Consider the following 23,918-nt stretch of genomic DNA (forward strand, 5'->3'; position numbering starts at 1 on the left):
CCTCCCTATGTAACATCCGCTACTATGTATGTCACATTTAAACTGATTAATAGAAATTTAGTTTGAACGGTACACTCCCATTTAATGCTGAAAATCACTTAGCTTCTGTTATATTCAAGTTTTTTTTTTTTTTTTTTTTTTTTTTAAGTGTAAGTAATTTAAGTGTATGTGTGATATTGCTAAGTTAAATTAAAAATGGATAAGTAAAATGTTAATATTCATATGAATACTAATGTATTATATTCATATGAATATATAATATTAAAAATATTTTCGTTAAACCTGACAATTATATGAAATAATAAAATATACCTTTCATGTCATTTTAAGCAGTGATACGTAATTCTTCGTAACACAACGTAACACACACACACACACACACACACACACACACACACACACACACACACACACACACACACACACACACACATTTGAATAATTTGAATTTATCAACTGCAACCATTTCACATATTTACCACTTCTGTACTTTGAAAGTACAATACAAATTTGTCTTCTTTCTGTACTGCCATTTATAGGGTACGTGTCACTTAACTGTCTAGGCCTGGTACTAATTCAATGCACCATCTATTTACATAAGATGAACAAATACTGGGCCCGGACCTGAGACTGTGTGGAGTTTGCATGTTCTCCCCGTGTCTGCGTGGATTCTCTCCGGGTTCTCCGGCTTCCTCCCACACTCCAAAAACATGCATGTGAGGTCAATTGAACACTCTAAATTGTCCGTAGGTGTGCATGTGAGTGTGAATGGTTGTGTTTCTATGTGGCCCTGCGATGAACTGGCGACTTGTCCAGGGTGTCACCCTGCCTTCGCCCTAACACAGCTGGGATAGGCTCCAGCAGACCCCTGTGACCCTGAATAGGAAGGAAGCGGGTATAGAAGATGAATGAATGAATGAATGAATGTACAGCTACTGTATAATGTATATTTGAACACACAATAATCTTGCCCCAAATGCCTGGTCTCTACCACTAGGGGACGCTAAAGGCCAGTTTTACTGAGGGGGCCGGGCTGAGGCCAGGGTTTTTGTCAGACCGAAAAAAGGCAAAAAAGACAAAAAATTTGAAATCTTTTTTGATTTATTTTTATTTTCATGAAACTAGTGTTTAACCATTGTAACCAAAGTGAATGGTTCAAAATGTCATATTTAAGACACAAATATAATAACACTATCTACAAATATTGGCTGCCCTAATATTGCAGCCACTACATTCTGCGGTTTTGATGATTTCTGGCAAAACGATCAACAAATTACTCAAGACTCAATGTCTTTTCCCTACTAGAATCAATGCTCAGTGGACCCAGATTGTTTAATCTCTCGTCATTCATGGTATGTCTGAGGTATGTTTTCGCAAGCTTTAACGTAGAAAAACTCAATTCACAAGAAGCAGTAGTCACTGGGTTTCGCAACTGCTATTTTTACAGAGTCTGTAGAGCTCAAAAACACTTCTACTCTGCTTGTTTCTCAGTCTCAGCTTCTTCACTCTCAGGATCTTCACCCAGGCGCTCTCAACACCATCATCTCATTTATTTTCACCACAATTATATGTTCTCAATTGTTTTTAAATCTATGTTTTTTTTTATGTGTCAATAAACAAGTTGAGAAAGTTGTCTCTGGTACATGAGACTTTTAATCCCTTTTAAATGTAATATATGGTTTTTATACAGTTTTCTGTGATTTTTTTTTCTTCTTACTTGTTGCAGATTCGTGAGCGACGCGTTGCGAAACAAAATCGAGACTGTGCGAAAAACAAAGCAAGAGTCGCGCGTATGTCGCGACCTGGAGGAGGGATATTGAATTACATAGATGTATGAGTGTGACGTCAGTATTTAATACACAAAGTGCAGACTGGTGTCACAGACTAAATAACCAGCTGCTGATGTGTCTCATTAATGGCAAAGGCACTTTAAGAAACACAACACTAAAAATACATCAGTCCAAAAACTTGTAGGCTTTTTTGAGGAAAACAAAGCATCTCTGTTTATTATTTCATTGGCAGAATGTGTTTCTTACATGTTTTTCACTATGTTGACGCACACGCTGGGAGATCTTGTGGAATTGGCATCATGTGCGCGCACGCGTTTGTCTGCGTGTGTGTGTGTGTGTGTGTGTGTGTGTGCTTGTGCTGGAGGCGTTCACGAACCGGATACCAATGATGTGGCAATATTAACCTCTCTACATGTCTCTGTGGCTACATTAGCACTGAGTGCTTTCTCAGTCAGTGATCACATTAGAAATCACCTTTACATTGCTTTGCCCAAGTAATATTTCCAAGTGCAGAGGTCACACATAAAACCTTTATAGAACAAACAAGCCAGGAGCATCTCAGTATCAAATAAAGTACTCACTGCATTACAACGTCACATCATATACTCTGCTTTTGAACTGCAATATGTATGCTATTATGTAGAAGTCTGGTGCAACAGCTGCAAATTTATTGCATTCATTGAGTAGTTTTTTTTGTTTGTTTTTTTTTTTCAAAAAGAGCACAAATAATAATTCACATGGTTATCACGATCACAAAAACAATAGGACACAAATCATTTTTAAATTATTAGACACAAGACGAACCGAGGCAAGAATAATGTACAGCCAAAAAATAAGAGTTTCCATCAGATCTGTTACATGATAAGGGTAAAGCTGATGCAATATATAACCTATGTATGTATGTATGTATGTATGTATGTATGTGTGACCTCTTCTATTATGTCCTGCTTGCTGTTTTACAAAGACTCACACAAGTCAGGTGTGGAGGAGCAGAGTGTGGGTTTATTCTGTTTCATAGAATTCCTCTGCACTGAGGTAGTGATCGTATAGTGGTTTTCTTTTTACAATACAAACAATGCTAAAAAAATAAAATACATTTCCCTTTGAAACAAAATATAAAATATATATATATAAAAATACAAAAAAATACATTCAGCACTTTAAATAATAGCTGTATAACATTTACTCTCTAAAGCTCCATTTTTATGCACTGCAAAACCATGAATTAATATTCTTCAAGTCACACACAACTTACCTGTAACAGAATGGGACACAAACCATATCTCGCTCAGTCAAACTCCGTGCTCTGTATGAGAGCTTTGCGCACAGCACGTGTGCTGCTAACTAACATGCTAATCGTTTTTAATAATAAAAAAATAAAAACGAACTTTGCTAAAAATTTTAATGAACGACACCAGCGCACATTTAGCCACTCAAACATGGTTACATGAGGCATAGTTCGACGTATTTTATTAATTTGTGTCTCAGCAGGGAGTAGACCGTCTCACCTGTTTCATAGGCTTCCTCTGTACTGAGGATCGCCCAGAATGAAAAACGCTAACTTCAAAATAAAATACATCAAGTACAAAACGAAATAAAAATAAAATATAAAGAGTCATGGCTGTGCCCCAACCAAGTTTAACATAATTGAACTAAAACAATTAAATAACATACATACATTCATACATACATACGTACGTACGTGTGTGTGTATGTATGTATTATGATGTGTGTGTGTGTGTGTGTCCCGTTTTTTGGGATTATTATTTGAACATCCCCAAACTGCATCATGCCACTGTTTTCCTGCAACACACTTGAATTAGTTTATTTCTTCGTCTTGTCATGGGCCAACAATGACTTTTGGAGCCCAAAACTCTGAAGAGTGATCTTGCAAAATGCAGTGACAAAACCAAAGATGGTTCTAAACAAATGGCTCTTCTCTTGCATTTAAGTGACAATGCCTATAAGCGAGGCATTAATGATGTGGACGACAAAAGTGATGATTCCAGCCTAATTTAGCTCTTAGTAAGGTTTGGTCAATCTGGTCCTAGGTTTAAAATGTGATATCCTGAGATGGTGCTTTGCCATACATAGTCATTAGTATTTTGGTGACGCAGGTATGATCTATTTTTTACTTTTGCAAGAAAAACATATTTCCAACGTTACTGTTGAAAAAAATATATATTCGCACAAAGAAGAGGAATTTTGCATTTATAAAAATCAAACATTTGTTCACGCTGTACTCATCTTTAAATGAGAACATTTTGAGGTTAAGAGGCTTTTTGAAATAGAGGGAAAATATCTTTAAGGATCTTTTACAGAGCCGGCTACTTCAGCATTGAGAGATATGACATGACATGACTCGGCTGACCTACATAGATAAATCTTCGACACCCCAGTTTTAAGTAAGACTTCTTTTTCTGGATACCAGATTCATTGAATCAGATTAAAACATTATTTACATCCAAGACATTGTCACAGTCACTCCTCTGTATTTGTGAAGAGTGTGACTGAGGGAACTGAGGGAACCCGAAAGCTGTGAGAAGAAGAGGAAAATGTGGTCGCTAACCCACGGACGACGACTGCAGGTCCTGGTCACTGTTGACCTCTGACTGGTAACGAGTAATCTCGTCTTGTTCACCATTGAGCGCAGTGTCTTCCACCGAGCCCTGCAGACAAACAGAGGAGAAGGGCCACTAAATACACACAATCCAAATGTTCTCACTGTGTCTGCGTGGGTTCTCTCCGGGTTCTCCGGCTTCCTCCCACACTCCAAAAACATGCATGTGAGGTCAACTGAACACTCTAAATTGTCCGTAGGTGTGCATGCGAGTGTGAATGGTTGTTTGTTTCTATGTGGCCCTGCGATGAACTGGCGACTTGTCCAGGGTGTCCCCTGCCTTCGACCTATGATAGCTGGGATAGGCTCCAGCACACCCCCGTGACCCTGAATAGGAATAAGTGGGTATGGATGAATGAATATATATATATGTATATATATATGTGTATGTATATATATATATATATATATATATATATATATATATATATATATATATATATATATATATGTATGTATGTGTGTGTGTGTGTATAATATAATATGACGTATACATACATAAAGGTTCATGTAATTTGTGAGGTTTCTTAGGTTATGGATAACGGACGACGACTGCAGGTCCTGGTCACTGTTGACCTCTGTCTTGTTCACCATTGAGCGCAGTGTCTTCCACCGAGCCCTGCAGACAAACAGAGGAGAAGGGCCACTAAATGCACACCATCCTCGCAGCTTGTCACATAACACAAAGCTGTTAAGATGGCGCAGACAAGGAGAGCCAAGGCCTTACGGGACAAGTTCAGACGCTCAACAGCAGTGTGTTCGGCTGTCAAAAGTTACCAACAGTCAAAAGTTTAGTCAGTGAATCATAAAAATGAATTACAATTTTAATGCAGAAACACTTCATAGTCATGCTGAGGTAAATGGGAGTGAAATTAAAAAGGTGTGTATATATGTACACACACACACACACACACACACACACACATATACACACACACACACACACATACACACACACACACACACACACACACACACACACACATATATATATACACACATATGTATAATATAATAATATATATATGACGTATACATACATAAAGGTTCATGTAATTTGTGAGGTTTCTTAGGTTATGGATAAACAAGAAAAAGAGATTGCAAGCAGTTACTTAAAAAAGATAGTGAGGAGAGTGAGAAGAACCTGGGTGGGAACGTGCTGCTGATCACTCACATAGTTGTCGTGGTCGTCCATATCTAAAGGAGAAAAAAAATCATGTGAACACATTTGCGAGCCTCCTGAGTCATCGCAAGTCGTCTCAGGAGTCATTAGTTAAAATACCCTCCTACCCCACCGCCACCGTCTTACAAAGGCATCACTAGAAATCATTCAACAGGAAACATTCACATTCACATATGAGCACCCTACTCCAGCTGGCCTGAGTGAAACTTACAAACTGACATACAATGTAGTTTGAACCTCGGGCTGAAATCAACACAGCAGGATGGAGTAAATTTACTTGGAATTCATGTTTTTTTGGGGGATAGTTGAAAGTGTTTACACAACACATTTATATTTAATTTCTTACGTTTTCATCAAGGATGTGTTACTGTAAAATATACTAGACACATCCTGCTGTATGCCACACCTTTATTTTATTGTTTACTGTGCCATAGTAATATAGGACTGGAAGTTACTGCATGCTTTTGTATTCCGTGTTTGTGGAAACAGTTAGAATTGAAAACCTTTTTAATTTTTTTGTTTTAATTTGATGTACTTTATTTCTGTCTGCAAAGTTCAGTATCATCTCTCAAAAATATTTTTAAAAGCCTAAACCTTAATACCTGAAAAATATTCAGGTATTACACAATTTTTAAATGCTAGGATTTAGACTCACCGGGTGGTGAGTTTTGGAGCTCGCTGTACACCCTGTCCGTGCCTTGACTGCACGGGGCTGTCAACGAGAAAAAGCAGCACATAAGCATGATTGGACGTATAATGACGGAGTCAAACAAACACAGACTGTTTGATCTTTGACTAATGTGAAAAATAAGTAGTTAGCTTCGGTAGTTAGACTTCTATTTCTGTATACCAGATTTATTGAATCCGATTAAAACAGTATTTACATCCAAGACATTGTCACAGTCACTCCTCTGTATTTGTGAACAGTGTGACTGAGGGAACTGAGGGAACCCGAAAGCTGTGAGAAGAAGAGGAAAATGTGGTCGCTAACCCACGGACGACGACTGCAGGTCCTGGTCACTGTTGACCTCTGACTGGTAACGAGTAATCTCGTCTTGTTCACCATTGAGCGCAGTGTCTTCCACCGAGCCCTGCAGACAAACAGAGGAGAAGGGCCACTAAATACACACAATCCTCGCAGCTTGTCACATAACATAAAGCTGTTAAGATGGCGCCGACAAGGAGAGCCAAGGCCTTACGGGACAAGTTCAGACGCTCAACAGCAGCGTGTTCGGCTGTCAAAAGTTACCAACAGTCAAAAGTTACCAACTTTAAGAAAACAAAACAAAACAAAAAAAGCTGTGTTTGCTGTAAATCTGTGGAATAGGTGTTCTACTTTATTTTAGTCAGTGAATCATAAAAATGAATTACAATTTTAATGCGGAAACACTTCATAGTCATGCTGAAGTAAATGGGAGTGAAATTAAAAAGGTGTGTATATATGCACACACACACACACACACACACACACACACACACACATACACACATATATATATATATATACACACACACATATGTATAATATAATATGACGTATACATACATAAAGGTTCATGTAATTTGTGAGGTTTCTTAGGTTATGGATAAACAAGAAAAAGAGATCGCAAGCAGTTACTTAAAAAAAATAGTGAGGAGAGTGAGAAGAACCTGGGTGGGAACGTGCTGCTGATCACTCACATAGTTGTCGTGGTCGTCCATATCTAAAGGAGAAAAAAAATCATGTGAACACATTTGCGAGCCTCCTGAGTCATCGCAAGTCGTCTCAGGAGTCATTAGTTAAAATACCCTCCTACCCCACCGCCACCGTCTTACAAAGGCATCACTAGAAATCATTCAACAGGAAACATTCACATTCACATATGAGCACCCTACTCGAGCTGGCCTGAGTGAAACTTACAAACTGACATACAATGTAGTTTGAACCTCGGGCTGAAATCAACACAGCAGGATGGAGTAAATTTACTTGGAATTCATGTTTTTTTGGGGGATAGTTGAAAGTGTTTACACAACACATTTATATTTAATTTCTTACGTTTTCATCAAGGATGTGTTACTGTAAAATATACTAGACACATCCTGCTGTATGCCACACCTTTATTTTATTGTTTACTGTGCCATAGTAATATAGGACTGGAAGTTACTGCATGCTTTTGTATTCCGTGTTTGTGGAAACAGTTAGAATTGAAAACCTTTTTAATTTTTTTGTTTTAATTTGATGTACTTTATTTCTGTCTGCAAAGTTCAGTATCATCTCTCAAAAATATTTTTAAAAGCCTAAACCTTAATACCTGAAAAATATTCAGGTATTACACAATTTTTAAATGCTAGGATTTAGACTCACCGGGTGGTGAGTTTTGGAGCTCGCTGTACACCCTGTCCGTGCCTTGACTGCACGGGGCTGTCAACGAGAAAAAGCAGCACATAAGCATGATTGGACGTATAATGACGGAGTCAAACAAACACAGACTGTTTGATCTTTGACTAATGTGAAAAATACGTAGTTAGCTTCGGTAGTTAGACTTCTATTTCTGTATACCAGATTCATTGAATCAGATTAAAACAGTATTTACATCCAAGACATTGTCACAGTCGCTCCTCTGTATTTGTGAACAGTGTGACTGAGGGAACTGAGGGAACCCGAAAGCTGTGAGAAGAAGAGGAAAATGTGGTCGCTAACCCACGGACGACGACTGCAGGTCCTGGTCACTGTTGACCTCTGACTGGTAACGAGTAATCTCGTCTTGTTCACCATTGAGCGCAGTGTCTTCCACCGAGCCCTGCAGACAAACAGAGGAGAAGGGCCACTAAATACACACAATCCTCGCAGCTTGTCACATAACACAAAGCTGTTAAGATGGCGCAGACAAGGAGAGCCAAGGCCTTACGGGACAAGTTCAGACGCTCAACAGCAGTGTGTTCGGCTGTCAAAAGTTACCAACAGTCAAAAGTTACCAACTTTAAGAAAACAAAACAAAACAAAAAAAGCTGCATTTGCTGTAAATCTGTGGATTAGGTGTTCTACTTTATTTTAGTCAGTGAATCATAAAAATGAATTACAATTTTAATGTAGAAACACTTCATAGTCATGCTGAAGTAAATGGGAGTGAAATTAAAAAGGTGTGTATATATGCACACACACACACACACACACACACACACACACACACACACACACATACACACATATATATATATATATACACACACACATATGTATAATATAATATGACGTATACATACATAAAGGTTCATGTAATTTGTGAGGTTTCTTAGGTTATGGATAAACAAGAAAAAGAGATCGCAAGCAGTTACTTAAAAAAAATAGTGAGGAGAGTGAGAAGAACCTGGGTGGGAACGTGCTGCTGATCACTCACATAGTTGTCGTGGTCGTCCATATCTAAAGGAGAAAAAAAATCATGTGAACACATTTGCGAGCCTCCTGAGTCATCGCAAGTCGTCTCAGGAGTCATTAGTTAAAATACCCTCCTACCCCACCGCCACCGTCTTACAAAGGCATCACTAGAAATCATTCAACAGGAAACATTCACATTCACATATGAGCACCCTACTCGAGCTGGCCTGAGTGAAACTTACAAACTGACATACAATGTAGTTTGAACCTCGGGCTGAAATCAACACAGCAGGATGGAGTAAATTTACTTGGAATTCATGTTTTTTGGGGGGATTGTTGAAAGTGTTTACACAACACATTTATATTTAATTTCTTACGTTTTCATCAAGGATGTGTTACTGTAAAATATACTAGACACATCCTGCTGTATGCCACACCTTTATTTTATTGTTTACTGTGCCATAGTAATATAGGACTGGAAGTTACTGCATGCTTTTGTATTCCGTGTTTGTGGAAACAGTTAGAATTGAAAACCTTTTTAATTTTTTTGTTTTAATTTGATGTACTTTATTTCTTTCTGCAAAGTCCAGTATCATCTCTCAAAAATATTTTTAAAAGCCTAAACCTTAATACCTGAAAAATATTCAGGTATTACACAATTTTTAAATGCTAGGATTTAGACTCACCGGGTGGTGAGTTTTGGAGCTCGCTGTACACCGTGTCCGTGCCTTGACTGCACGGGGCTGTCAACGAGAAAAAGCAGCACATAAGCATGATTGGACGTATAATGACGGAGTCAAACAAACACAGACTGTTTGATCTTTGACTAATGTGAAAAATAAGTAGTTAGCTTCGGTAGTTAGACTTCTATTTCTGTATAGCAGATTTATTGAATCCGATTAAAACAGTATTTACATCCAAGACATTGTCATAATCGCTCCTCTGTATTTGTGAACAGTGTGACTGAGGGAACTGAGGGAACCCAAAAGCTGTGAGAAGAAGAGGAAAATGTGGTCGCTAACCCACGGACGACGACTGCAGGTCCTGGTCACTGTTGACCTCTGACTGGTAACGAGTAATCTCGTCTTGTTCACCATCGAGCGCAGTGTCTTCCACCGAGCCCTGCAGACAAACAGAGGAGAAGGGCCACTAAATACACACAATCCTCGCAGCTTGTCACATAACACAAAGCTGTTAAGATGGCGCCGACAAGGAGAGCCAAGGCCTTACGGGACAAGTTCAGACGCTCAACAGCAACGTGTTCGGCTGTCAAAAGTTACCAACAGTCAAAAGTTACCAACTTTAAGAAAACAAAACAAAAGAAAAAAGGTGAATTTGGTGTAAATCTGTGGAATAGGTGTTCTACTTTATTTTAGTCAGTGAATCATAAAAATGAATTACAATTTTAAGGCAGAAACACTTCTGTCAGGCCAGGAGTAGGGGCAGGACTCAGAGGATTTGAGGACAAAAGCAAATTTATTACACTTGCAGAAGACACTCAGATCAGAGTGATAAAACAAATAGGCTGTGTAACTCCTATGATGTCTAAGCTCGGGGCAATAAAGATCGGGGAAATAATTGAGAACACAAAATCACTCCAGAGGAGGCTAAAGGACTAGAGTCCAAATCATCAAAAACCTAAATCAAATCTAAAAAGTTTACAAAATCAAAATCACTCGCAGGGTGGAAAAAGGAACAAAGCCTATCAAACCAAAAACAAGTCTAGTCAAACAAGCAACAAAATCACTCTTAAGGAGGAAGGAACTCAAAACATAAATCGCCGGGCAATATGTATTAGCTACTAACAAAACTTAAAGTTAACAAAAAAAAAAATCACTCGATCCCGAGGAACAACTGTCTTACAACGTAATCAAGGCTAGACGTCACGAACAAAGACACTCTGGCACAAGACGAGAGGAACACAGACTATTTAAACACACACGGTAAAAAGGCACAGGTGGAAACAATGAGAGTGGTCTGGCTGCAGGACCTACACTACAATGGGTAATTGTGTCAGACGCCCAGAAGGAAAATGAGGAGGGGGGTGTGATCTGAAATGAGAGGAAGCTGAGTTAAGCTGTCAAAATAAAACAAGAAATGACGAGACAAAACCCCAAGACAAGACAAAACCTCACCACGGTGTGACAACTTCATAGTCATGTTTTGAGGTAAATGGGAGTGAAATTAAAAAGGTGTGTGTGTGTATACATATATATATATACATATATATATATACATATACATATAGACAAAACCTATATGTCTATATATATACATATATATACATATACATATATATATATGTGTATATATATATATATATGTATATATATATATATATATATATATATATATATATACATATATATATATATATATGTGTGGGAGGAAGCTGGAGAACCCGTCGTGGGTTCGATTCTGGGCCTGGGACCTTTCTGTGTGGAGTTTGCATGTTCTACCTGTGTCTGCGTGGGTTCTCTCCAGGTTCTCCGGCTTCCTCCCACACTCCAAAAACATGCATGTGAGGTCAATTGAACACTCTAAATTGTCCGTAGGTGTGCATGTGAGTGTGAATGGTTGTTTGTCTCTATGTGGCCCTGCGATGAACTGGCAACTTGTCCAGGGTGTCCCCTGCCTTCGCCCTAAGACAGCTGGGAGAAGCTCCAGCAGACCCCCGTGACCCTGAATAGGAATAAGCGGGTATGGAAAATGAATGTATGTATATACATATATATATATATATGTATATATATATATATATATATATATATATATATATATATATATATATATATATATATATATATAAGTATATATATATATATATATGTATATATATATGTGTATATATATATATATATATATAAATATATATACATATATATATATGTATATATACATATATATATATATATAGTGTGTATGTATAATATAATATGATGTATACATACGTAAAGGTTCATGTAATTTGTGAGGTTTCTTAGGTTATGGACAAACAAGAAAAAGAGAATGCAAAGTAGTTACTTAAAAAAGATAGTGAGGAGAGTGAGAAGAACCTGGGTGGGAACGTGCTGCTGATCACTCACATAGATGTCGTGGTCGTCCATATCTAAAGGAGAAAAAAAATCATGTGAACACATTTGCGAGCCTCCTCCTGCAAGTCGTCTCAGGAGTCATTAGTTAAAATACCCTCCTACCCCACCGCCACCGTCTTACAAAGGCATCACAAGAAATCATTCAACAGGAAACATTCACATTCACACATGAGTAAATTTACTTGGAATTCATGTTTTTTGGGGGGATTGTTGAAAGTGTTTACGCAACACATTTATATTTCATTTCTTACGTTTTCATCAAGGATGTGTTACTGAAAAACATACGAGACACGTCCTGCTGCGTGCCACACCTTTTCTTAATTTAATGAGAAAAATGGGTAGTTAGCATCGTTTTCTGGAAATGCCAAAAATCATACAGGGTTTAGAAAGGCCGCAGCGCCACTGGAGATAGCAGCAGTTAGTGCAGCAACGCAGAGACTTGCCAATTACTTGTAATTAGGGCCCCTTCCAGGATGTGCTGCTGTGCACCATCAACCATCAAGGAATGTGAGCAAAGCAGTTTTTATGAGGACGTCTGTCGTGTGGAAGCAAGTATTGTACATCAGTGTGAAGCGTACATTTTCTTTTTTTTAACTTTCAAGCAAAAAGAATAAGAGGTCGTGACAGGTGGTAAACAGGCAGACAAAACAAGTCAAAAGCGTGATTACCTCTGCTGGGATCCACTGGCTGGGCATTCACCACCTCCGTGTAGTCCACCTCAGGTTCAGTGGTCACCACGCTGCTCTCCTCGTTGTCCACTGTGTCTGAAAAGAACACTGCAAGACATGTCCATGCAAACCCTGTATTCTTCTGTTCAAGTCAAAGTTTGACTGTGATGCTAAATTCACAGAACAGAAACATGCGTCTCTGTCCTATCAGTGAACTCCATCTATTCCTCAACTCTGCTGCTCGTGCCAGTGTTTTGAATGCGTGTCCCTCACTGAGACCTTCACTATGTTAGTTACAGAACCTAATCCTCACCCTATAACAAGTCAGTTGGTTCGAGTCAATGATTCAGAATGTTAAAATTGATCTATGCTTATATTTGGAGAATCTCCCAGTTCTTCCTATATATATATATCTGGTATATATATATCTGGTGACCAAAACTAATTTTATATTGCTGTTTTCCCTTCATATATTTCTTTCAGTATAATTTTAACTTCTTTTATTATCAGTACATGAACCTGTTGTAAAAACAATTTCATGGAGTAATAGGAAAATAAATTTTGCAAACCAGTTTCAGGCGGTCTCTGAGTCCGAACGCTGATGTCAGCGCTGCCTGCACAGATACACAGATACACAGAATGGATAAACTGATGATGTCAGGCTTTGAACAGATTGTGGACTAATGCGGTGAAGAAAAAAATCTTGCCAGAGATTATCATCTGAGGCGACAGTGGCAAAGAAAAAGTTGGCATTTTAAATGGAAGAAACCACTGAAGAAGAAAAGACAAGTCAAAAGATCAGATCAGACCTGTGGGTGGCAGTTAGAGGGGAGAGGGAGCATTGGGTTCATTCCAACTGTTCACCGACTCATCAGTGAAGAGTCCAGTCTTTGAATGAACAGTATTGCGATCAAGTCTGTTTTTTTTTTTTGTTTTTTTTCTGTTTTCTTTGGGAGGCCCTGAAAGCCCATCATAAAGCATCTCCACACTGCGGCTGGGATACTGTCACTGCTCCTGTGGCTGATGTCGGCAGGAGAAAGCCCCTTGGTCGCTCTCCCCTCTTTGCCGTCTTGAATTCAGGCTGGAAGGCCTGGAAGAAGATAACGGGCCACGCTGAGCAGCTCGCAACAACTCTCAGCAAGAGCCACTGACTGACCGACTGGCATCACAGTGTGGTGCTAACACTACACAGTGTGAAGGTTTCGCTGCCTACAACGTGTGCATCCAAGAGGAGGGAGAAACACGGTACATGCATGCAACCAAAGGAGACAGACGGGGAGAGTAGAAGTCTCACCCAGCAGGAAGTGCAGCGCGGGATAAACACTCGGGGGGGTGTTAGAACGTGCGTGGATGAAAGGGGGATTGTTGTTGCTCTGAGGAAAAGATGTCTGCAGGAACGGCTGTTAGGCTGACGACCGATGAGGAAGGTTAGTGGTTCAGAGGTGGTGGAGGAGTAGAACTGAGCTACCTGTGGCCGCAATCTAAACCCCTGTGTCGTGGGTCAGAGTCACCATCAAAGAGTCATCTAGTAAAACTAAAGTCAATGTAGGCCGAGTGAGACATAACGCCACAATGGATTGAGCTTCATCAAAACAGAGTACGAGCTCCAAAAGTTCAAAAAGGAACAAATTACAAACTGGTGATTTTGCATGTGGACAAAGTCATCTTTCACAAAGCTGGAACACAAAGAAAAAGGTTTGAAAATAGTTAAACCCAAGAAGCAATGGCACTTTGTTTCTCAAGTGATCTTAATAAATGTCAATAATTACAACGTATATTACTTTGATTTGTTTTGTTGTTATAAATAAGACAATAAATAATAACTGCAGCTAAAAATGAATGACCATTATTAGTTTTTACGGATACCACCATGCCATTATTATTCTTATTGCTACTACTACTATCATTATTTCTATTCTTCTTCTTCTTCTTCTTATGATTATTTTGATGGTGATGATGAAGTTATTATTATTATTATTATTATTATTATTATTATTATTATTATTATTATTATTATTGCTATCATACATTCATTCATTCATTCATCTTCTATACCCGCTTATTCCTATTCAGGGTCACGGGGGTCTGCTGGAGACTATCCCAGCTGTCTTAGGGAGAAGGCAGGGTGACACTCTGGACAAGTCGCCAGTTCATCGCAGGGCCACATAGAAACATTATTATTGTTATTATTATTATTATTATTATTATTGTTGGCATTATTTTAATGCTTTTTTACACTGGGGGCAGGGTTTTAAAACAGTTATGTATGTGGTCCTGCAGGTTTTTTTGACACGAGAGGCCTGACTAGCCGGAGGATTGTAGGTCTCTTTACCTCTCTTGGATTTGAAGTACAGTTCAAGCACCACCACAAGCGCTGACACGACCAACGCACACACTCCTGCTATCAGGGCTTTCTTCCACAACGCCATGGGCACTGTGGAGACGCACAGAGACACACACAAGGACAGACGGTCAGTGGCTATAAAGTCTAAGATGTTCAGTTAAACACAGGAGCTTTCAGCAGCGTTCAAGGAGTTGATGTCACCTCCTTGCATGCACCGGAAGTCTTGGGCAGTTACTACCTGCCAATACCGTCCAATGGAAACCTGATTGTTTTTCTTTGGTTCGTCCTTTCACCTTCCAAGTTTTTCAGTGGGCCTCTCCTTCACTTTACACATATTTTTATGGATGTTTTCCCCCAGATTGATGCACGAATCCTTGATTATTAAGTTACGACGAAAGGAGACAACCTAGTGGTTAATTTATCATTTTCTCACCAGCTCTAATAATGCATGTGTGAAACTTAGTGTGATTTGGAATATTTTTGATCAAAGCTGATAAACAAAAAAAGATCTATAATAAAATGGTAATAAACAGAGGAAATACAATATCTGCCTCTAAAAATGCTTAAAAAGTTGTTTGCTCACCATGGATGTCAACAAAATCACTGTAGACGATGTTATTGGCGGGGTTGGCAGCCTCGCAGCGGTACCTGCCGCTGTGTTTCCTGGACAGGACCGGGATCTGGTAGTGTGTGTTGTGGCTGTAAGAGGTGACGGCGTACACTGGATTTTCATCATCCGAGCGGTACCACTTAAAGGTGACCGGCGGAGTGCCTTCAACGCTACAGATAAGGTAGAGACGGCCTCCTTCGGTGATTTCTGCCAAGTCTGGGATGACGGTCATGGTTGGGTTGGAGAGAGGCACTGTGGGGAGGAAAGAGATCAATGATTAGTGGAGATTTTCTCTGATCAGTAGCACTGCATTTGTGTTTTTGAGGTAAATGTAACGTAACGTAACATAACGTGACGTGACATGACGTGAAGTTACAATGTGAAAGTGCTAAACAGAAACATTTACCGGTGACCGCGTCGATGAGCCTCTCGCTGAGCTGTGGATTCTTCAGACTGTTTTTGGCCTCACACTTGTAGCTTCCTAAGTCGCTGGTGCTTTCGACAGTGAAGACGGCCTCCTCTGACGCCAGCCGCACCGTGGTAGCCCTCACGGGGGTGTATCCCTTCACCAGGGTGTAGTTGATTGGCAGGCTGCCAGTGTGCGACCGACAAAAGATCTTTACAGGCTGACCGAGGATCGCCGGGCCGACCACCGAGATCTCTGGGATGGAGACGGGAACTGGAGAGAGGAGAGGCAGAGACAGCCAACTGATTGGAGCAAAACAAGCAGCGAAACGTAGGCGTACATGATTTGTGAAGGCATTCAGTCCTAGGCCATCACTTCAGGTAGAAACGGCAACAAGAGATCTGCATTTGTGTTTGTGAGGTAAATTTAACATAACAATGTGAAAGTGCTGAACAGAAACATTTACCGATGACCGCGGCGATGAGCCCCTCGCTGAGCTGTGGATTCTTCAGACTGTTTTTGGCCTCACACTTGTAGCTTCCTAAGTCGCTGGTGCTTTCGACAGTGAAGACGGCCTCCTCTGAGGCCAGCCGCACCGTGGTAGCCCTCACGGGGGTGTATCCCTTCACCAGGGTGTAGTTGATTGGCAGGCTGCCAGTGTGCGACCGACAAAGGATCTTTACAGGCTGACCGAGGATCGCCGGGCCGACCACCGAGATCTCTGGGATGGAGACGGGAACTGGAGAGAGGAGAGGCAGAGACAGCCAACTGATTGGAGCAAAACAAGCAGCGAAACGTAGCCGTACATGATTTGTGTAGGCATTCAGTCCTAAACCATCACTTCAGGTAGAAACGGCAACATGAGATCTGCTGTCAAAGTTATGAGGAGTTATGAGACAAACCAACAAACTCACTGACACTCTTTTCAGGGAAAAATAACACATTAATTCATCTGCACCCAAAAACACAACATGCAAAGTCGACTCCTTCAAACACAAAACGTCAACACATTTTGAAATTCTTCACTGCAGGTGCAGTAGCAGAAAACATCTCGAAGACAAAACCTCATATATTTATGGTTTGGGATTGTTGATGCAGGAAGTGATTGTGTTTTAGAATCCTGGAGCCCTAAACCTTTGAAACTGTGGTCTTAATTTAGAAACCACTACGGATCAGTCTCTTCGTGTTTTAGCGCCATAATCAGCAGAACAATATTCGGTCACGACCTTGTCATCCCTCATGACATCTTGCACTCATCCCAAAATATTTCATCTGTAACATTTTCTGCACACTGGACTGACCATTGAACCATCCCTTTCCTGGTCCAATTAGTTCAGGTGGCACAAGCAAAAATGTGTCAGCTCAAACACACACACTGGCACCGGGACATTTTTACTTTCATTGTTCAGAAGCAAAAACTTGCATCAGACAATTCCAGACAATTTCTGTTCTCTGTTTGTTCACAAGAGGAGCAGTAGGTTGATGCTTTCAATTCAATGTCACTGATAACGTAATAAGGAGAAGTCCTTAAAAAATAAAAATCTTGTGTAACAAACATAAAATGTAACCAAAAATAAATAGAACATGAATAAAAGTCACACCAATAAATAGCAGACATATAAATCCCCTCACTATATGACACAATGTTTGCAGACACAATATATACATTGCAATAAACAGCATCAGCAGACACAAGAGAGAGATTTGTTGCAGCAGAAGCTGACTAATGGGATGGTTGTAAAAATGGTTGTGTGCATCCAGTGCAGTAGTTTAAAGTACAGCGTATGCATCAACAAACAGTTAACACGCAAACTTCAGTCTTGGAGGGTTTAGTCAAGGTTTCAGTTTTGTTTTTTGTTTTTTTAATGATCGATTGAAAATCAAGGAGTCACAGATGTGGCAGAATTATTTGCTTCAACTTTGCTCACAAAGTTAAGGCAAAGGTAAATCATTTATTTTGATTGCTTGAGACCACAAGTTTGAAACGTGTGCACTTGGAACAGATTCATCCATCCATCTTCTAGACCCGCTTCCTCCTGCACTCACGTTTGCTGGAGTCTGCTGGGGCCTATCCCAGCTGTCAGGGGGCAAAGGCAGGGTTGCACCCTGGACAAGTTGCCAGTTTATCGCAGGGCCACACAGAGACAACAACTATTCACACTCACCAGACAATTTAGAGTTTTAAATGCATGTTTTCACATGCATGTGTTTGGACTGTGGGAGGAAACCAGAGAACCCAGAGACAACGCATGCAGGCACAGGGAGAACATGCACACTCCACACAGAAAGGCCCGGGATCGAACCCTTGACCTACAGTACTTGCTGGGAGGCGACGGCACTAACCACTGCACAAAATAGTATCCGGTGGTGGTGGATGGATGGATGGATGTGAAAGCAATGTTAAGTACAACGTAGTGACGTTGTTAAATAAACACAACAAATTTGAACCCGGTGCATCGATTTGAATTAGAAACAGCAACTTTGAGCCAGTTTAAAATATCAGTGTATCATTAGAATAATGCACTTATGGTCGGTCTTACCTTTGGGACGCAGAGTGGAGATCTCACTGGATTTGGTGACGTTCTTGTCCTTGGCCACACAGCTGACATTGATCTCAGATTTAGGAGCCTTGCCATAGAACACCCCGTTACTTTTAGAGTAGAGGAAGTCCTGAGGTGGATCCAGACTGTACATCAGCTGGCTATCGTTGAGTCTCTCAGAGGCATAGCTGTCACTCCTACAGGTGAGCGTCACTTCGTCCTCCTGGAAGACTTCAGCTGGAGACAAGGTGAGGGTGGGCGCTGAGAACAGCTCTGTGGACAGATTTGGAATCACAGGAAATCATCAACGGGAGTGGTGTCATTGGTCGCCTATTAATTCCTAATAATCAGTCGTAACGGCAACAAGATCATACATGGAATTAAACACTTCCTTGAATTAAATCATTTCCCAAGGTGAAAGAGTGAAGCAAAGAACAAGCTCCTCGTCCTTCACTAAACAGGTCCTACCACTGACAGGTCCGACCCTAGACTGTAAAAATGGGACCCACTGCCTTCCTGTTTGGCACAGCATTTAGTGTTGGGATTTTGGGGTTTGATTGCCCACTACAGCCCTACACTGCTGCTCACCGCACCCTCTACTGTGGATCTCGAGGTAGGAATTCAATATTGATTTAATCGTTACACTGAATAGTGAAGGACACTTTTGTATGTGGTTGTTGATCAGCAAGCTAATTTCAGTGAACACAATACACACCTGATAATATACCAAATCTGACGTGATTAGTAAAAGTTTCCTTTTACAATGATAAAGACACAGCACAGCAACTCACCGGCCACTGAAATATTCTTTGAGGTTCTTTTCTCCACACGTTTCACTACCAGTTCACATGTAAAATCTGCTGGGCCCTTGTCCAGCACCAGGAGGCTGTGGTTGACTTTGGGGAATCCTTCACTGAGATGCTCGGTTCCCTGCATCAGGTACAGGTATGCATCACTCGTGCTGGGCAGAGAGGTGTTGATGCTGCATGTGAGGGAAAGTTGGTCTCCTTCATAGATCTTTTGTGGGCCGGTAATCTCCAAAACTGGCGTGATGGCCAGCTCTAAGTAGATCAAAGTAATAAAAGGCACAACAATATTATTTTAAATGTCCTCCATCCTTTAAAAACGTACAGGTCTGAAAACACTTTTACCTTTGACTGAAACACTGACAGTGTTGCTGTTCGGTGAGATATAATATCTCTGGCCTGTATAGATTCCATAGGAACAGTGAAATGTGTGGGTGCCACTGATGGTAACGAGAGGCGTCCACACTGCCTGGGTGGAGTTGGTTTTCATCGTCTTAATATTTTCGGAATCCCTGTAAAAGTAGAATTCTGCTGCCTGCTCAGGTGCCACACAAGTGAGTGTTATCTCATCTCCTTCGGTGGCCTCAATAGGGTTGATTTGGAGAACTGGAGCTTCTGGAGACAAAATCAGTTAGATGGGAGTGAGACAGCGCCACCTTTGGTGTCTGACAAATATGAAGGCTATAGCCACTTTCAAAATCAAAGTACTATTTATGAATACTTATTTTCTAGCTTGGCAATGAAGTCACATAAAAGTAACATTCACTTGCGATATTGTTTTTTTTAAGTGCATGGGTTTGTTCTTTTTTACGTCTGTGTTTTATCAAATCACATGATTTATTAAAAGCTATTTGAAAGAGAAAACATCTATTTAAAAAAAAAACAAAAAACGTTCACTTTCCTATATGATTTCCCCAGACCAGATTCTCGATGTGTCAATTTGTGCAAGTTTTTTTTTTTTTTTTTACAGACTAAGCACTGAGTCAAAGTGCAATCAGTTTTTCAGTTTCAGTTCAGCACAAAATGCAGGTGTACTTTGTAAGAAAGAAGAATTTGGAACATTGTGTAATGACATTCATAGCTGAGACTTTGCTAAATAAAGTCCCAAGTACCAAGAACAACCGCAAGAGTCACTGTGGCAGGTCATAGTCAAGACCTGCAGTAGTAGTAGTAGCCTCATTATTTTCCAGCCTGAACTGTGTCCTTGCTGGCGATCACACTCACGTGAACTTTCAGTCCTCATGCAAACACACCTGTCACCGTGAGCTCATGGTTGGAAGAGGTCTCCTCTTTGTCCCCAGATTTAACCCCACAGCTGTAGGGCCCTGAATTGGCCACTTTGAGATTGGTCAGTGGGCACAGCAGGTCATTGGAGCTGCTCATGTTCTGGGTGCAAACCACGTCTTCACTCTTGTAGATGGTGAACTGAACCACCTCTGGCTTACTGAGCACAGCCTGACAGCGCAGGGTCACATTGGTGTCCCAGGCAACCTCATGACTGGGTTTAATGGACAGAGTGACCTTTTTTATATAGGTTTCTGGGGAGGAAACAAAGACCAAAATATTTAGATTTTCCGGGAATCAACAACACAATTTTAGCTAAAAGCTAAGGAGTAAATAAAACACACCAACAATTCTAAAATAAAGGTACAATGTGTGTTGGGATTTAGTGACACCTATTGGAAAGGCGTTAGACTACCAGCATTTGAATTTCCATCCTGTAAGGATCTGAAATAACTTTTAGAGGCTGCCAAAATAATAATAATAAAATTAGAAATCTTTTTTCTAAGATAGTGCTGTTTTTTCCTGTCTGGGATTTTGAAGATAACTGTGGTGCAGCAGTTGTTTTGGATGCCATGTGGGGAAATGAGATTAGTTTTCCATGAAATATTGGAAAGCTCACCTCACCCAATTTCAATGAAACATTTATTTTTTCACAATGATGTGATTTTCATTAACATTAATAGGATAAGTGATTTTAATAGAATCTGTTAACAGAGGGCTTAATATTGTTTACTCAAGATCAAAAGTTTTTTTTGATTGAAAAAAACACTCGTGTCTGCTCCACTTGAGACATTTTGTTCTGTTAGAACATGTATTTGTTGTTATTCTCCAAAATTGTTTATGTCTTCTTTTACCTCATAACTAATCATATTTAATTCAATCTCATTTATTTGTTTTTAATTTCTGCTTGTTCTTCAAAGCTTTTTTAATTTTTATTTTTTTAAATTGCCTTTTATACATGTATACATATATATATATATATATATATATATATATATATATATATATATATGTATATATATATATATATATGTATATATATATATATATATATATATATATATATATATATATATATATATATATATATATATATATATATATATATATATATATATATATATATGTATACATGTATAAATATCCTCCACAAACACCAGACATACGTATATATACACATATATAAATATCCTCCACAAACATCAGACCAACAATGGATAAGACTCCACTTACTCTTCTGTGCAGCGGCCATGCTCTCTACATGGACATCTTGTAGAAGAAGTAGAAAGAACAGCAGCAAGTTAATCACACATTTTTCAAGTGCATTCCAAAGAACAAATCCAAGTTGTGAGTGGTCGGCATTCTTACAGCTGAACAGGAGCGAGGTGGTGGTGAGAAGCAGTGAGATGGCCATCGTCACTGAGGAACAAGCAGGCGGGTGGGCGGTGTTTTTTGGGGGTCAGATCAGGTGGTGGGTGGTTGGTTGGGTGAGGACGGCAGCAAGGTTCTCCCGTTGATGCAGTCAGCGGTCAGCCAGTGACGGCACTGATCAACCTGTGCAGCCGTTTGCTTGGATTCATTTGACAGGAAGTGACTGTTGTTTCCTCAAGATGTTCATGCTGCACACTGTTGTGGAATGTTCTCCTCTGGCCACCTTCATGGGTGTGTGTGAGAGAGAAACACGGCGGTCACAAGGGGGGTGCAGAGCAAAAGTCCCACTGATTATCACATCCCGAAGGATGCCATAGTCGATCCCTGGCTGGTTGATATAGTACGGCAAGAACGGCAAGACAGGAATACAAAAGTTAGTGCAGCAAAAGGTTGTGTGAGTGAAGATTAAAGTGAAGATTAAAGTTCTGCTTAGCTAGTAAATCTGTTTTCACCAACATGAACGTCTGTCATGCACCTGGATTAATTTTCGCTGGCTCAAACACCTCCAGCCACTGCAGTCGTTTCAGGCCTCAGGGGAAGTGACGGAACAAGTCAACACTGGGCCCGGGGGCGGGGCTACACGATCATCCCCTACCCCACCACCACCTTGCCCCCCCCCCCCCCGATACATTTTGATTGAGACAATAGATGGGATTCAGTTGCAAATGTTCATGTTTTAAATGTTTCATGTGAAAATAAGAAAAGAACATATTATAGTGTAGCCGGCAAAAACTGCATGCACCGACGTACAACAAAAAATCAGGGTACAGGTGTGTCTTTAATATTTTAATGGCAACCAAAAAATGCCTCCTCTTAGAGTCGTATAAGTACACAGAAGGAAAGGGAAAAAAATACAACAACAAAAAAATACGGCAGTGGACTGGGTGGATTACAGTCACTTGCTTCATCCACTCGACACAGTCACCTTTAACTCGACTGATGACCATACTGGCTTTGCTTTAAGCTGTTAGATGTTACTGCTGGATTGTAAACAATGAACACTTTTACCAGATCCGCCACAGATTTTTCATTGTGATCCCTGAAACAGGTTCTGAAAGAAAGCAGCTGGCCAGTGAAGCTGGGGCCGATGTCCCAACTGGAGTGCTCGCTTGGTGTCACTCCTCATCCTTTGCTTGCAGAAGTATGTTGGGGTGAATTGCATCAAACATGTTCACAATTGCATTTAAGCTAGTGAATCTTTAGGACAGTTGCTGGATGATTATATCAAGACATGCATTGAAAACGTTCACCTGAAAGTTGCTCTCTGCGTCTGTATGGCGGCTGTCTTCAGAAAGTTCATCAAAGTGACGCTGAACTTTTCTTACCCTGATTGTTTCAAACTGTTTGACTTCCTCATTTAGTATAGAGCAAGAGTGGCGGACTTTGTCTCCTCAAACTGTCCCCTATACTCGACCAAGCCACTGATGGTATTTTGCACTAGAGTAGATGCGTTGAGAATATCCACGGCTTTTGCTTGTGTCACAGTGGCGGTCCTGTCACCATGCCTCCAATTGATCATGCGGCATGGCTACTTGGCCAAGGGGATCCCTCTGGCTGAATGCTTTAAACGTGAATGGCCATTACCTGGGAGTGTGGGGTTCAAAGCCCGCCTGGGTCCTCTGTGCCTTGCCACACTTGCAGTAACTGTGAAACAGCATTCACGCTTTGAAATGGTCTGCATGTTGAAAAGATAGAAAGGAAAACTGGCTGAAGGCATTCTTGAGTGCACTTGCTTCATTGCACTCTTTGTTTTTCATCACTGGTCAAAGATATTTTGACAAGGGCT

The 23,918-nt window shown here is 40.3% G+C and overlaps 1 protein-coding gene across 1 annotated transcript; it reads right to left on the reverse strand.

Annotated features, from left to right (window-relative positions):
- Positions 1 to 9,567: 9,567 nt before the first annotated feature.
- Positions 9,568 to 21,953, reverse strand: LOC142892529 (platelet endothelial cell adhesion molecule-like). The gene is made up of 13 exons (XM_076032741.1): positions 21,935 to 21,953; positions 20,671 to 20,955; positions 19,884 to 20,032; positions 19,403 to 19,541; positions 18,612 to 18,884; positions 16,538 to 16,810; positions 16,072 to 16,344; positions 15,639 to 15,917; positions 15,005 to 15,145; positions 13,281 to 13,325; positions 12,712 to 12,801; positions 9,635 to 9,691; positions 9,568 to 9,581 (listed from the first exon to the last, which is right to left on the reverse strand). Exons 1-13 carry the CDS (start codon positions 21,951 to 21,953, stop codon positions 9,568 to 9,570), a joined length of 2,037 nt encoding a protein of 678 aa, XP_075888856.1.
- Between the last annotated feature and the right edge of the window lie 1,965 nt (positions 21,954 to 23,918).

This window comes from Nelusetta ayraudi, unplaced genomic scaffold, assembly GCF_046127955.1.
Source record: "Nelusetta ayraudi isolate G7.1 ecotype Tasmania unplaced genomic scaffold, CSIRO-AGI_Nayr_v1 ptg000034l, whole genome shotgun sequence".
Classification (NCBI taxonomy): Eukaryota; Metazoa; Chordata; class Actinopteri; order Tetraodontiformes; family Monacanthidae; genus Nelusetta; species Nelusetta ayraudi.

Coding starts and splice junctions, on each gene's coding strand:
- LOC142892529 (XM_076032741.1), bottom strand. Junction 19,542..19,883: donor AAACCAACTCCACCCAGGCA/GTGTGGACGCCT, acceptor TACCTGATGCAG/GGAACCGAGCATCTCAGTGA. Junction 16,811..18,611: donor CTCCACTCTGCGTCCCAAAG/GTAAGACCGACC, acceptor TCCTCTCTCCAG/TTCCCGTCTCCATCCCAGAG.